Source organism: Ambystoma mexicanum, chromosome 1q, assembly GCF_040938575.1.
Source record: "Ambystoma mexicanum isolate Mex_15411 chromosome 1q, UKY_AmexF1_1, whole genome shotgun sequence".
Lineage (NCBI taxonomy): Eukaryota > Metazoa > Chordata > Amphibia > Caudata > Ambystomatidae > Ambystoma > Ambystoma mexicanum.
This window is the reverse complement of record NC_090922.1, coordinates 631,840,052-631,855,920: the sequence shown is the minus strand read 5'-3', so window position 1 is coordinate 631,855,920 and position 15,869 is coordinate 631,840,052. Positions and strand designations below refer to the sequence as shown.

The window sequence follows — 15,869 nt, the reverse complement described above, 5'->3', positions numbered from 1 at the left end:
GTGGTATGGTTGTAGTGTGGTTGGATGTGATTTACGGATGAGAATGGTGTATCAGATCAGTCCTATAATGAATTGTAGGGATTAATCTATATGAAATATTGCTGATATTAATGTTGTTGTATGTCTTTTACTAAAATATGACTTTTTCTAGTGATTTATTTAATAAATGTTAATAAATAACAAACACTTAATTGATTGAGCGTCTACTGGGTTGAATTTAATTGTTTCACCTCATAGAATTGTTATATGATAGACGCATGTACTTCACGGTTGTTGTATGTACTCAGAATTCAGTATGAGTATGTGGGTTTTGTAACTACACCAACAGTGGCCACTGGAACACTTTACTACTCTGACCTCTTATGTTAATTCTGCTGATTTTGGGCTGCCTCCCCCTTTTTGGAGGCAGTCACCAGAATTGGCTTGGGGAAGATGATTTTCTTGCTGGTCATGGTGGGGTTCAATGATGGGCGGTTTTAACTCAGTCCCCACATCTACCCAATCCTGATCAGGATCTCTTGGGACCCATTTTTCTTTGGGAGGAGTTCCCCATCCCTGAAGGGGAAGATCCTTTTCCCAGAATCCTCTGAGGACCCTTCTCCTTCAAATTGGAAGATTTGAACCTCCTCCACAAAATGGGTCTTTTTAGGCTCTTTATTTCTCCTATCCGCCCTCTGTTCCTTATGTTGCAGATTTTCGGGGGCAGGAGATTTTGGTTCCTGTTCCTGGGTTTCCAGGGGCTTTTCACAAGTGGGGATGGACGCTTCCTCTAAGGCTTTACACCCTCCTTCCCTCCCGTTCCTCCTCCATGTGAACCGGTCGGTTGTCGGGGTTCTCTCCCCGTCACTGCTCTGGTGTACCAGACCCTTGATTTTAGGGTTTCTGGGCCGCCATGTTCATCTGAGGGTTCTGCTGAGCCCTCAACATGCGACCCAGATCATGTGCCAGATTCTGGACCTGGCACTCCAGTTGGGACACCCGCTCAGGCTGGTATGGGGTCCTCTGGTCTACCCTAGGTTGATCACGGGAAGGGTAACTATCCCTTCTCCCATAATACCCTTGGTTGGGATAGTTTTGGTACCCCTGCACCCTTGGCCTCCCCTTTCCCGGATTGGGCTGTCTGGGCTCAGGAAAGTGGGGAAAGAAAGAAGGGTTGTTTTGGGGGTTGATGTTTGGCATGTACCGGGGAAAGAAACTCAACCCGGCATTTGGGGAATTACTGCCCTCCTGGGGAAAGTTAGGAGGGAAGTTTCCTGGGTTGGCTGCCGCCTGGTTGGATCCCCCCCCTTTGGGCTGGGGGAGTCCATACATAGCCCAGGATGGGTCTACTGCCCTTCTAACGGGGGCTGATGTAGTCAGGGAGTTAGGGGTCCCATTTGTGGGGTTACCTCCCTGACTCCCTGTCCCCCCATCTCCAGATCTAAAATGGGGGCAGCCTTCACCTCCGCCACCTTAGCAGCAGCAGGGGTGTTGGTTGGTTTTGGGCTTTTATTGGCACTTTTATTTTTTACTGGTTTCTGCACTTCGTAAATGCGGGTTGTTTGTTCAATGACCCAGTCTAGTGATCTTTTCTCCAGGAAGTCCCTCACCAGCTGGGTCATAATGTATTTAGGGAGTGCATGAAAGAAAGTATTGATGAACTCCCTACTGTCTGTGCGCACCCTCCTGGTGGTCTGCGCAAAGGCACGTTTCAGCTCTTGGACAAATTCTTGTGGGGCCTGGTCTTCCCCACATTGCAGATTGTAGGCCGCCTTGCGGGCCTCTTGAGGGTTTCTGTGTATTGAGAAATGCCTTAAGATGGCCGCCCTATAGGTGGACCATCTTGAATGGTTCTGAGCACCGCAAAGAAGCTGGAGTAATCCGGGGGAAAATGTCCACTTGACATACTGAATACAACTTTGGCTGTCCTTCAGATGGAAAGTCAACATCATTTGCTCATACAATTCGAGGTGCTCCCAGACTGAATATTTGGCATTTTGATGGTATGGCGTTATGACGCTCCTAATAGCCTTGATTTGCTTCAGGGGATCTTTCAGTAGGGCCCTCTTCAATTTGTTGGCCTTTTTAGTTTTGGTCACCCTTGTCCACTCATCCTCTGACACAGAGGCGCTGCTACCGGAGGTGGCTGTCTGATCCTCTAGGCTCTACCTGATTCTGCGGGCTTGGGAATGGCTGGCAGAATGTGGGGGCCTAGTCTCTTGAGACCTGTGGTGCTCAGAAAAGTCTTCTGACTCTCCCTTGCTCCAAGGATTGGCTGAGTACCACCCCCCCCACTGTCCATGCTGGGAAGAGGCTTTTAAGATGCTCTTTGTGGGCCTATTTTCATGGAATTCCCCACCAAATTTGACTGACTCATCCCTTGGTAGGTGATATCTCTGAGGATCTAGTTCTCTGATTCTCCCCTCACCTGAGTCTCCCTGATCAGAGAGGCTGGCCCTCATATTTGGGAACCTGTACATAGATGCCCGCCCATCCATTTGTGGGAGGCGCTGATCTGTCAGTCCCATATCTCCCATTCTGTTGAAGTCTACCATCCCCGTGGCCCCTGGTTCATATGAGCCAGTGGACATGAGGGTGGCAGAGTCCATGGAACTGAAGGGATTAAAGTCCCTGATGCCAGGGGTCCTGAGGTTATGCTCAGGAGTTTCTCTTTCTCATCTTACCTCATCTCTTTCAGCCCCTATTCCCTGATGACATGCCACAATCTGACCCTTATGCTCCTCTATTAAGGCCTTAGTTGTCTCTATGATTTGTTCTTGCATGGCTATCTGTTTGTGGAGCACGTCATTCTTTTCACAGAGAGCCTCAGTGTCTCCATGTGCTTCCTGCCTGGTAGGGAATAATGGGCCGATTTTTACTGCAGGAGACTCACCTCCTGAGTTTGGACCTTATTGGTCTGATTGTTCTTTGCCAAAGCATCCTCCACCCACCTGGTGTGCTCTAAAAGCTTTCATAATCAATTTTGATTTAAGCAAACTCCTGAAGGGCCAGCTTTCTTTCCTCCAACTTTGTTTTTAAATGGCTGACTTCCTGGCCTAAGGCATCCATCTCCTGAGTTAGAGTGCCCCTCTGCTCAGCCAGGTCGTCCCTCTGTTTTTTAAATGCACCAGCTTTTTGGCGCTCCTCATCAAAATCTGCTTGGGATTCTAGGTCTTTAATAATTAATTTATTATTTTCCTCTTTCAAGGATTCTAGGTGGTTCTCTAAAGTGACTATCTGTTCTGCGCATGCTCTGTTAAAAGTTAATTGCTGCGCCAGTTTTTGTTGACTCTGTTTTAAAGAGTCAAGCCTTTCCTGATACTCTTTTTGCAGTGTCTCTACCTGGGTATCTTGCTCTGCATTCTTCTGCAGTAAGAGAGCCTGATCTTCTTGGAGTTTGGTGACATACTGCCTATCCTCTGTTTCAGATCCTTTGCTATCCTGGAGCCTTTGTTCTGCAGAGTCCAGATTGCTCTGGATTTTCCGCAGTGCCTCCCCTTGCCTCTTTGTCAAATATATACAGTCTGTGTGCTTTACCTGTATGACTCCTATTTTGAGGCACAGGTAGGCTGCTATTTTGGCAATTTTACACTGCTCCTCTTTTATTTTTAGGGCCATGTACAGCTCGCTAAGCGCTTGATGTAATGGACCCTTGTCCTGCCAGATATCAAGGTCGATTTCAGTGATTTGCTGTTTTATTTCCTGCAGCCATACCTGTTCATCCTGTTCTGGCCATTCACCCCTGACAAACAATTTGTGCAGGGAGTGTCCCCTAGCAATATTAATTTCCACTTGGTCGCCATTCGGGAAATATTATTTTCCTTCTGACTTATCTCAGGGTTATTTTACTTTTGCAAACAGGCTCAATTCCTTTGAGTACTTCTTTTGAGGGGTGATTGTACAGTGTAGCACAGTATGGTAACCCGACAAGGTGTATGTACCCCGCCGGCTAGCACGCTGTGTTAGACTGTCATGAGTGGTATGTCAAATTCAGGATCCCAGACCTGAGCCCCCAAGCTGTAAGTGATTTCAATCCGGCACACACCCAAGTCTAACCCAGCATGTAGTGGTCAAGCGAAACCCTTATTAATTCTATCTATAAGTTCAATATTCTAAACGATATACCACTCATATCACACTCTTCGCCTGAGACCCCCCGGTCACACTGAACCAGGAATCAGGCTAGTTTGCAAAGGTAAATATTTATATATGTATTTAGAATTTTAATCACAATATATTTGAATAGATAAACAACAATCACCAATGGGGTGACAGAATACTGAATAATATATTTAATGCACTAGGAGTCAAATAATGAACATGAAAAAAATGCAGCACAGAAAAGAATACTGTTGTGTTGATTTGGAACAGATAGCACTATGGTTAGAGGTTCCCCCTACAACACCCCTCAACCCCCAATAGGCACATTAAATAGATGTGAGGAGAGAGCAGGTTTTCAGAAATAGCACAAATCAAACAGAATGTCACTCCCACCTTCCCCCTTCAAACACAAGAGAAAAACGGAATTGACTTTTCAACTGTCAGGATGGCTTTGAAATTGTCTTTGGAAATGGCTGAGCAAACACACCAAATGTGGTCAAAAATACTTAAATTGTTATAAATTCCTATGGGAGCCACTTTGAACATATGCAAACAATCACAAGCAATGATTTAGTCAGAAGAAAACATTTGAAATCTCAAAGTCAAAGTAGGAAATAATTAAAAGCTAATCCACACTTGTAAAATTTCTCAGAATGTCAAATCGCTGCAAACATTTCCTTGTGCGATTTTCACTATAATGGGCCAATCACACTGTTTCGCACTGCGGGTTAGGCTTCTATGGATAGCTAATGATGTTAGGTACAAGTAGGAGTTGGAATTTCGCTTCTATAGTTAAAATGGAGGGAGTTATAGAGGTTTTAGTAAAAGTTGTTTTTGCAAAATAGGCACAAAAATGAAAAACAGAAATTCGGATTTAGAAATGACACTTTCTTATACTCTATCACGGACTACAGAAAAGAGAATGCCACACAGGAATCAGTCATTCACGGCCGCTCATAACAATTCATCTGTGATACTCAACTTTCCTTTTGGTTTGGGAATTACTTTTCTTAATCAGATCAATAAGAAGTTAGGGTTTAGTAACACAGATGAGAGAAAAGTCAGCGCAAAGATAGTTCTAGCAATACTATGGTTCTGAATAAAAGATGGAATGGATTTGAGATTGGGGTCATACAATGGAGATGTATTATGGGTCACAGTTCTTCCTATTAATACTTACAGAATAAGTTATTAAATTGGACTGTCAGTTCTGGTCATGGATTGTGTCTGTCAAGGAAGAACAGCACATCAGGCACGGGACTGGATCAGCTAGGCCAGTCACCAGATTTGCACAAGATCTGACCTTCTTGTTTGTGGGTATTTCAAATCAGCTGGATAGTGAGTTCCTCAGGCCAGCCTTGTGGTAGCAAGCCAGATAGTTTCAGGATACTAGCTCAGAAGGCCTTCCCACACCACAGTGCTACACTGGGTTGTGAGAATAAGTTTGAGGATTTAGGCCCAGATGAAAGTCAATAGTTATCTCCTGCTTGGTAAGAGTCTTCTGGATCTTGAAGGATGTTAAAGGCTGGGTGTAGAATGCTGGATCAGAGTGCTTCGCCGGAATCAGGAAAGTGAGTGAATCAGTGAGTCAGCTGTCTCTATTGATCCTTTCAAATGACATCACAAAATGGGTGTATGGGCCGGCATAACTAAGCTTGCCCCTTTGAGCTGGGATTGGATCAAGACCCCATCTCCGCCTTGCATCTGAGTGATTGGATCAAGGTCGAATGATGTCACATTAAGGGTTTAGCTTTACAGTCCTTTGAAACCTCCCATTAGCCACTAGTACCAAAATTGGATTTCATCCTAAATACATATTTCTACATTGGTCACCTCTACACAAATCACACACAAATATTCCATATTTTATGTAGCATCTGCTCATCAAAATCCTGCAGCTGTGGGATCTTGTTTCACCTTTCCACAGAATTTTGTCCTTTTCACCTGAACACATTTTCCAAATGTTCTGCAAATGACCACAAATGTGTGCATTTAACATAGGGATGTATGTGTAAAGTTGTACAATTCTAGCATTAACACAATACACATAAAACAACACATATTGCCATTCCTGTCCAGAATATTTTACACAGTTCTATCGCCTCTTGAAACGGGCAGCCAAAAATTAAACGAACAGATCTGTCCTTTGTATATTTTTCACCACTTTGAATGAAGTTATGAGTCTCTAAAAATTGTTCATTGTTCATTCTTAACAGCAAACGGTCCGCCCATGTGTCTCTCCCTGGAGTCCAGGAACAGCACCCTCCTTTGGGGAAGTCCTTCCAGGAGCAGTTCATGACCATTTTCACACCTCCGTTTCCTGGGCTGAAAGATCTGCCAATCTTCATTCTATTTCTGTGGATAAGAGTCTGGCCTAACCCGCAATTATGATCTATCTGTGAGTTTCTGCTGAGAGGATTTCCCTCACCTTGGGAGGAACCTGTTTTTCCATTTCTTGCAGCTCAGCCAGGCTAATTAATTCTTAACTTCTTCAATCCAGCAGAAACTAAACTTGTTGCATCAAACATAAATACATTAATTTCTTAGCTTTATATCTGTGGGATCAAAAACACAACTGACATCTATATTCCTCTTAGCAACAATCGTTTTATGTTTGCTTACCCGGCAGACTTTTAGTTTAGATACTTTGAAGTTTCATCAGGAGCTCATCTGACAGCTGTCATCCACAGGTAGCCCAGTGTATTGCACACAGATTTTGACAGGAGCTGTCAGTTTACAGACAATCCAGTTTGTCTGAGGAAATGTTTTGCTCTTTACTCTTTAGGACTTTGTATATTCGCCATGCTTCATTAGATTACATGAACTTTAGCGGCAAACACGATTTTGAATGTTGAGAAGTGTTGTGTATAGGCATTTTGAAGTTTTTAGCAACAAAGCAAATGTCATTTATAGGCACATTTTGGAGTTTCATTTGCAAAGCGCTGCTTCTCTCTCTGCACTCTGTTTGCTGGTCATGGAGCCCACTGGAACATTTTCTGCAGTGTGTGCTCTATCCCACCACGCATGCACCATGGGTGGCAGGTTGTGCATCCATCTTTTTGTGCATTTAAACACACAGTTTTGGAGGTTTTTAGGCGCACACAAGAGTTTTACCACCATTGTTGCTGTTTCTTGCACCATACTATCAGAGTGATGCCGCATAAAATAGCAGAGTGCGTCAATACATCCCACAGCATGCAGCGAGAACTTGTGAGGCCTGAGAATGTGAGCCGAGCATGAGTAGCCGTGAATAGTGCACTGCAGTCGGATGGCTGGTTTCTGATGCATGGAGGACTCTGTGTGGCTGGTCCTTGATGGTCTGAAGCGTGAAGGTCTCCGGGAAGCAGATGGCTGAAGCAAGGAGGGTTATGGAAGGCTGGTGTCTGAAGTATGGAGGGCTCCGGGCAGCTGGTAAAGGTGTTTTTTTCTTACATATGTGAGACAAATTGTGAATGCTCTTAAAGTTGAGGCATAGTGAGGCCTAAGGGATGCATGATGAATATTCCACAACGCACAGCGGAATGGTAAAAAAGTAATCATGCTTAAAAAAAATGCATGGAAGAGGCATAGAGGGGGATGGGTAGTTAAAGTTGTGCTTAACTTTAAGTTGGGGGCTTTGTAGGGGTCAGTAAGACTATACAGGGAAATAACCAGACAACGGTCGAATTATCTGCTTAGTGAGCATTATACTTGAGTGCAGACAGAGAGAGAACTCATGAAGAGCACTGCACAGGAGGTGAGGCGAGCCGAGCATGAGTGCACACTGCACAGCACACACTACTAACTCTAATCCCTATGTGGATTCGGCATCGATCTGTTAAACACAGATGCCACACGTACAGGGCTTGCTGAGCCTAAAATACTGTGTTTCAGTTTCCGTGTATGCTAAGTGCTTAAAAAAGATCTCATTCACTAAGTCCCACCAACCGTGACCAACTGCTGTATTTCTCAAGAGAGCGGACAGCAGAGTTGGGCTCTAAGGAATTATTGCATTCACATTATATTGTCCACGTGCACTGAACTGTGTGTTTCTGCTGTGCAGCTGGCGACAGAATCTCGACAAGTGAGTTGACTGATGTTTCCATTTGTAAAGGCCTTTCCTGTTTACAAAATCCCAGCTTTAACAACGGACACGGACGGGACACTCTTAACTGTACTCCACCACCACATGCCGTGGGCATGCCCGTGTGTCCAACACTCTATCCATGGGAGATTGGTGGGCCGACTGACTACAGGGCACTGGGTGGCAGGAGGTGTGTGAGGTGCTAGCCCCCTTTATTTGCATAAATAGTGACACATCGGTAATAGTTCATAAAATATTATAGATTGAGTCTTCAATATGCAACAGAACAGTATCATGGGAAGTTAAATTAAAAGCACATTGGCATGAGTAAGGCAGGACTTGGAGAAAAATAAACGGTAGCATCCAGTATATGAATTATCACTGTTAATATATGCCTATGGAAATATCAGGTGTGAGACATTTTTTGAAGTAGCAGACAGTGTGAACTGATTACCTTAAATAGATTTGTAATTTCGACAGATGAGGGATATGATCTGATATGATATGGCATTTGTAACGCGCCTATACACAAGTGTTTCAAGGCGTGACGAGGCAGGGAGGGGAAAACAAGGGGGGACAGACAATGAGCCTACTAGGCCAGGTGTCATTCAGATCACGCAAGTGCATGGGTAGGGGGGGCGGGAAAAGTGCAAGGGGGAAAGGGAGAGGGGAAGTGCAGTACAGGGTTAGTAATGAACAAGATAAATAATAAGGGCCAGCTGGTGGCAAGTGCAAGATAAGTGCAGACAAGTGCTGGGAAGGGGGGCTGTAGGGATACAGAGACAGTCCCGCAGTGCAGGGGTTGCCAGGAAGGCAGTGCAGGGGAGAGTGGCTGGGCCAAGGACCGAGATTGGTGAGTGGCCCAGTTGCTGATTCAGTACAGTTTCAGTGATTTAGCAAGGGAGAGAGAAAGCAGAAGCAAAGAGGAAGGTTTTGAGGTGCTTCCGGAACCGGAGATTGTTCTCCTCAAGTTTCAGGGAGGCAGGAAGGCTGTTCCAGAGGGAGGCCCCTGCTGCGGAGAGAGATCTCCCCCCAACTCGTTGCTTGAAGAAGCGGCTGACCCTGAGGGAGTTGGAGGCGGAAGAGCGAAGTGCTCGAGAAGGAAGCTATTTAGGAAGGGAGAGTTGAAGGTAATTTGGCCCCAGGCCCCAGAAGGCCTTGTGGACAATGCAGAGGGTTTTGAACTTAATCCTCGCAGCCACAGGGAGCCAGTGTAGTGATTTCAGTCCTGGAGAAATACGGTCCCTGGGCTTGAGGCCAAGGACTAGTCTCGCAGACCTGTTCTGGATGAGTTGCAGCGGGCGGAGAGTAGAGGCAGGCAGATTTAGATAGAGGCTGTTAGAGTAGTCCAGCTTCAAGAGAACCAGGGCTCTGGAGACAGTGAGCTTCTGGGGGAAGGAGAGGAAAGGAAGGATACCTCTGAGGAGGTGCAGCTGGTAGTGTGACTTCTTAGAAACGTCAGAAATGTGAGGAGAGAAGGAGAGTGTGGAGTCGAAGATGACCCCGAGGTTTTTTGCCTTGCAGGTAGGAGCAGGAAGAGGGCCAAGAGAGGCCCGCCAGAGAGCTGCAGGGAAGGAGGGAGCGGGTGTGCCGATGAGTAGAATCTCGGTCTTACTGGCATTAAGGCAGAGCTCGTTGGCGGCACACCATTCCTGGATAGCAGAAAGACAGTCAGAGATGAGGGAAGGAGAAGAGGAGGCAGAGGGTAGCCTGAAAATGAGCTGGGTATCATCCGCATAGCACTGAAAGTTGGGGCAGAGAGCAGCGATGCGGTGGGCGAGAAGTGCCAGATACTGTTTGAACAGCCAGGGAGAGAGGTTAGAACCCTGGGGGGCACCACAGGTAGAGAAAAAGATGTCAGACAGGAAAGACCCCAGTTGGACCTGGGAGGGTCGATTTGAGAGGAAAGAGGTCAGCCAATCTAGAGCCTGACCAGTGATACCCAGGTTATCACAGAGACGGTTGATGGTGAGGTAAAATAATATGACCGGCAGCACACAATTTTATATATTTATTTTAGTTTTTACTATTTATTTTAAACCTTTAACAATTTTTCTCTTTCATTTCCGGAGTCCACATCCTCTCACATCATTACATATTCTTAAAAAAGTCACAACGCAAGAAAATAAACAGTTTAAGTTCCAATATCCAAAATTGACATTTCAAGGACATAACCGCCTCCCCCTCACAACCCGACCTTCACCCTTCCTCCCCGAGAAGTCAACATTGCTCTTCATTCTAAAAAGGAGCTAAACACCAGTATAGCCCCCACACATTTCTGCACAAGTTTTATTTCATTTCGCCCTTAAAGATTTCATTGGTAGATTTCAGAAGCGTAAAAATGAGTGATGAGGTTTCCCCCAGGAGTAACATTTTCACCACTCATCTGCCGAAAATTACTCCACCCTCTTAACAAATCTCTCAAAGTGCAGTGTTCTCTGAGCCGTCAGGCCCCTACAGGAGACTATTACATGCTTCAGAGTCTCTACTGAGCCTTCTCGATCACAAAACCTACATGACATTGCTGATTTTTCTATTTGTTTTCGTGCCCCCAGCACTTCATTGGTTAGGTAGAGATTTAACCAGATTCTCATGAATTGGTATCTATAACTCCTACAAGGACATTTCAGCATGCACTTCGGGATACATCTCAAAGCCCTACTTTCCCCATTATGATCCAGCATTATCTTATTTAAATTCCTTTTTTCTTGGATTGATATCCAATCATCACAATACAGGTTTGCTTTCAGTGCCAAAGGATTAGCAATTAGATCTTCTAATACAACATTCCAATTTGTCAAATATTTGATTCACTTCTCTTTCCAATAGTCCAATGGCCACTCCACACTTTTACCTTTACTGAATTTAAGATTTTCAATTGGGGAGATGATTTAGCAATGAGGGATTTTTAAAATAACGTTAGCGACTTCCAAAGGCTCACTGAGTATAGAGACTGCAACCCCAGTTCAAACCTAATAACTGCCAAAGGGGGTCCCCTTGGAAGTCGCAAAGCCCTTCTTCCCTCTAAAGATTCACAGGCTTTCAATGGGAGATTTAACCCAGTCTCTCCCAATATAACAGGATCAGGATCACTTTCATGTTATAAAAGGTCAGAATGGGAACCATCGAGTATCTGCCATATCTGCCATGCAAGACCATACCATGGGCAGCCACATTCTCAGACCCATGACCCACAGGGTCTCTATCATACTCTGATTCACACAGACCCTCAATTAAGTGATGGTTTCTATTCTCTCTAAACTCTCTAACCTTTCTATTCCAATTCTCCATTTAAATTTAAGTTTTTGATTTTCTCTACCAGAGAATAGAATAATTACTTTAGATTATTTTAGGTTTATTCTAAGATCATTTATCCTGATATATTCTTGTAGGCAAGTGAGTCTCCTTTGCAGGCCTATAGGTGTTTTATCAATCAGGATCAGATCGTTGGCATACAGACCCAAGGTATTGGGATTCCATTAATTTTTGGGCTGTAAGCTATAACTTGAGCATGATATTCAGCTAGATCTGACAAGCACAAATTAAACACGGCTGGCGCTAATGGACATCCTGCTTAAGGCCACGATATTTCATGATTTCTTTAGACAATCCCCCCTGCATGTTCAAACAGACCTTCATCAATATTCCAGAGTATAGCACATACGCAGGGCATTGCCAACTCTCCAGTTTCTTCCTCAATCTTTCCCTACTGATGCCATCAAAGGCCTGCTCCAAGACCATGAATGCTATATACATTTTGATTGTATGCTTTTTTGCTGGCATTTTCCGGAGATTCAGTAGGAAAAGACTGAGGGAAGTTCCTATTCCCTTGATAAAGCCTGTCTGACAGTGGTCCAAGACTACCGATTCATTAGCCCATTTCGTAAAAATGACTCAGTACCAAAGCAGCAAAGAGTTTTCCCAAAATGTCTAGAAGGGTGATATGTTTTAGGACTCGTTCTTCTTGAAAATCGGCACTATCAGAACCTTTTCCAAGATAGGGGGACCTTCTTTTCCCTTATTATTTGTCTGAATAGCTGGTAGGCCAATTCCACCCACTGCTTAGATTCTGTTTAATTATGCTATTAGTTAATTAGTCTGGCCCGAGGCTCTTGAGGTGCTCAATTTCACAATCAGAGCCAAGATGTCATTGTTATCAAAATACCACGACCACGTTTCCAAATCCTGGACACCCATCTCCGTCTCACTTGGAGACGTTGATGCAAAAAGTATACAGAAATGGTCTACCCATTGTTCTTCTATCACAGCAACATTCTGTAGCACTTTCTGAGGGGTGCCCGAGGAATTCATAAGTTCCCAAGTTAGACGAAAGTTTTTTAACATAATGTGCTTAACATGAGTTCTGCCTTGTACTGGCATCTAATTTCTTTAAATGACATTGTCCAATTTGTGTACTACTGTCTTTGTTTTTTTAACCTCTGCTCTCTTATTACCCCAGGGAGACTCCTCAACTCTATACTCTGGCTCCTGTTGAATCATGAACATATAAGAGGGAACAAAGAATTTATTGTGGAATTACTGGAAATAATTCTTCACAACAGTTACTTTAGATTTCAGGGCCAATACTATGTACAATCATCAGGTACTTCAATGGGGTCGGCCATGGCTCCGGTTTATGCTAACACCTACATGTATAAATTTGAAAAAGAAAACGTGTTGGATCACTCATTTTGGTCATTTAAAATCTTGACCTGGAAACGTTATATAGATGATATCTTCGGTATCTGGTGTGGTACACGAGATGAATTGGATCTTTTTTTGGAACATCTGAATTCAGTGAACAACACAATCAAATTCACAATGGAAGTAGGGGACCCTTCATTACATTTTTTGGATGTGAGCTTACAGATCAAAGAGGGTCACATCGACACCACGGTGTACCATAAACCAACAGACGTGAATAATCTTTTACATTTCAGCAGTTTCCATCCTAAACCCATGCTCAAAAGCCTACCATTCAGTCAAATGTTAAGATTGAAGAGAATTATCTCAGACCCAGCAGGCCTTGACTCAGAATGTTCATTTCTAGTTGAACGATTTGGATCTAGGGGGTATCCAGATACTATCACAGGAGAAGCCCGCAACAGATCAGAGACCTTCACGAAGGAACAACTACGCATCCCTAAAGTCAAGGATAAGTCCACACCGCTACTCTACATTTCAAAGTACTCACGACAGAGTTTCCAAATCAGCAAAACTCTGCGTAAAAATTGGACCATACTACACAATGATCCCTCTCTCCTGAAATTATTTCCCAAAGCACCAATGATGGCCTTTAAACGTGGACATAATCTCAAAGATAAACTAGTGAGAGCGGAAAGACCTCCTAAAGACAAACAACTTGTACTGAGTACCATAAAGAAGGGTACCTTTCCCTGCTTGAACTGTACGAACTGTAACAATGTTATAAAAGGTGAAACGATATCTCACCCACAAACTGGGAAGAAATTCAAAATCAGAGACTTTTCCACCTGCCTCTCCGCAGGTGTCATCTACTCATTGAAATGTCCCTGTGGTAAATTATACATAGGACAAACCACAAGACCCGTCAAAGAAAGATGGTCAGAACACAAATCCACCATCAGATGTAAGAATCTCAGATCCCCAGTGGCAAGGCACTTCATCGAATTCCAACATACGATTGCACAAATTAAATTTCAAGTCATAGAAATTGTCAAACGTCCACACAGAGGTGGCAATTACCAATCCCTGTTGTCACAGCGAGAGAAGTACTGGATCCACACACTTGACACTTTGCAACCTAAGGGTCTGAATGATGAATTCTCTTTGAGTTGCTTTCTATAGTGAATTGTGAAACTCACATGTTACATCGCCAACTACTATACACAAGTGTCAGTATCCCGGACCTTAAAAAAAATTTTTTTTCTTTGTCATTACAAGTGTTGTGACTTTGATGTTTTCTTCAAGGGAACTGTATTTTCCTATGTTTGACTTGCCTATATTCACTTAAATGTTTGCACCTGTTCACGAATGACCAATTGAACCATCTCTCCATTCGTTCGAACCTTGTATGAGTAATAGGCTACATCGCAATCTTTTATCCCCTTGCCATTGAATTATACTTGTCTCACTATATAATGAGTAGCCTCATGACTCTACATGATTTGTTTTGGACTATTAAGAGTAAACTGCATGTACCATTTGTGTTATTTATCATGACTGTAACGATTATTGTACTATTCACAAATTTCTGTTCCATTAGAACCAAAATTATAAAATGCGTTGCGATGGTGAACACCAGAATTCTTATGTTTCATTATGGAACATATTAACTCTACTTTTCTTATTTATCCTGATCTCTGGTCAGTCCCTATGAGTACGCTTGCACTATGCGCCATTGCATGATGGCCTCCATATTCCTCACTCACCGGCTTCTATGCCCTTTTCTATGTTTATTATTTAGTTTCCTTTCTACGTCTGACGGCGTGTCCCCAGCACAGCTCGTTCCCTAGGTTACGACCGCGCGGAGCCACTGCCTGCCGGTTTCAGTTTCCACTAACAGTGTTCCCCGCACTGTACAGGTAAGCTACCGCTACTTGGGTCCCTTTGCCCGGTTGGGAGACCCCAGGTTTATTTCTCTCCAGTATAACAGAAATGTATATGTCCCCACTTAGGTGCCAGTAGTACGTGTCTCCTTGCAGATGCCCTGCATCGTATAATTGTTTCGAATACTTGTTGACCACACGGATGCCCCTGTTGCCTTGGCTACTCGTCCCGCAACTCGAGTGAGTGCATTCTTTAAAACCAATTCCGGTTTATTTTAAGTATTATTTATTTTATTCAGTAGCGCTCTTTTGGAGTTATTCTTTCTCCGTCCACAGGAGGGGTATGGTTTTTTCTTAAACACGCTCCCCATATTGACTCAGCTTTTTCACTATTCAAGGGTGGTCCTTGCTATTTAGAACCCACTACCGCTTTTGGCTTATCTCGATCTGTCTGACTCTTCATCACGCCATTTTCTAGATCCCACCATGTAGGTGGATCTCACACAATACATCTCCTTTGTTATGTGTTTAGCTATTAGTATAGAGTGTTTCTCTTTGATCTGTTAGTTCACTCTTTTCACCATACTAGATCTCCAGTATTCTGCTCTTCACCATCTCGCTAGCATCCCGAGTTATGTACAGCTTGTCAGTCAGTCCTTGACTGTTATGGAAATAAAATAAAAGATTTTACTTTTTGTCTCCTTGAAATGTTGTCAACAGTTCAATTGGGCCCTTATGAAGAAGAGGTTACCCTCGAAACGCGTCGGCCACTCCACAATTGGACAGCATCACCTCTCCATCATTTATTGCTTCTTCGCAATTTGTTTTAATATGTTAAACGTCACGAATTACTTTGTACAACAGAATGTGCCTTTTGGCAAATTTTGTTTTCCTCTTTGCCAAATAAATTGTTATATGCTCAACTAACAAACTGCTGTTATATATCTATATCCATATATTTGAAGGCCCTATGTGGCATCAGTAAACAGTGTGCAGGGGACGGGAGGGCCCCACTTTTTGGGTCCTCTTCTATTTTCTCTTTTCTGATTTAGGCTTTGTGCCAAGGCCTTTTTTCCTCCCCCGCACCTTTAAATTCTTAAACCAGCTCTTCTGTACATATAATGATGATTTGAATTTCTATATCAATTGTTACCAGGTGTGCACCACTGTCAGTATTTTTGTAGACTCCTCAACTCTCT

At 43.6% G+C, this 15,869-nt stretch overlaps 1 protein-coding gene across 1 annotated transcript; it reads left to right on the top strand.

Annotated features, from left to right (window-relative positions):
• Window positions 1-12,629: 12,629 nt before the first annotated feature.
• Window positions 12,630-15,601, top strand: LOC138534246 (uncharacterized). Its single transcript, XM_069641206.1, has 2 exons — window positions 12,630-14,910; window positions 15,391-15,601. Exon 1 carries the CDS (start codon window positions 12,755-12,757, stop codon window positions 13,967-13,969), a length of 1,215 nt encoding a protein of 404 aa, XP_069497307.1. The 5' UTR covers window positions 12,630-12,754; the 3' UTR covers window positions 13,970-14,910; window positions 15,391-15,601.
• The last annotated feature ends 268 nt before the right edge of the window (window positions 15,602-15,869 follow it).

Excerpts from the sequence above, each read along its gene's own strand:
- LOC138534246 (XM_069641206.1), top strand. The coding sequence starts at position 12,755 with ATGGGGTCGGCCATGGCTCCGGTTTATGCTAACACCTACATGTATAAA.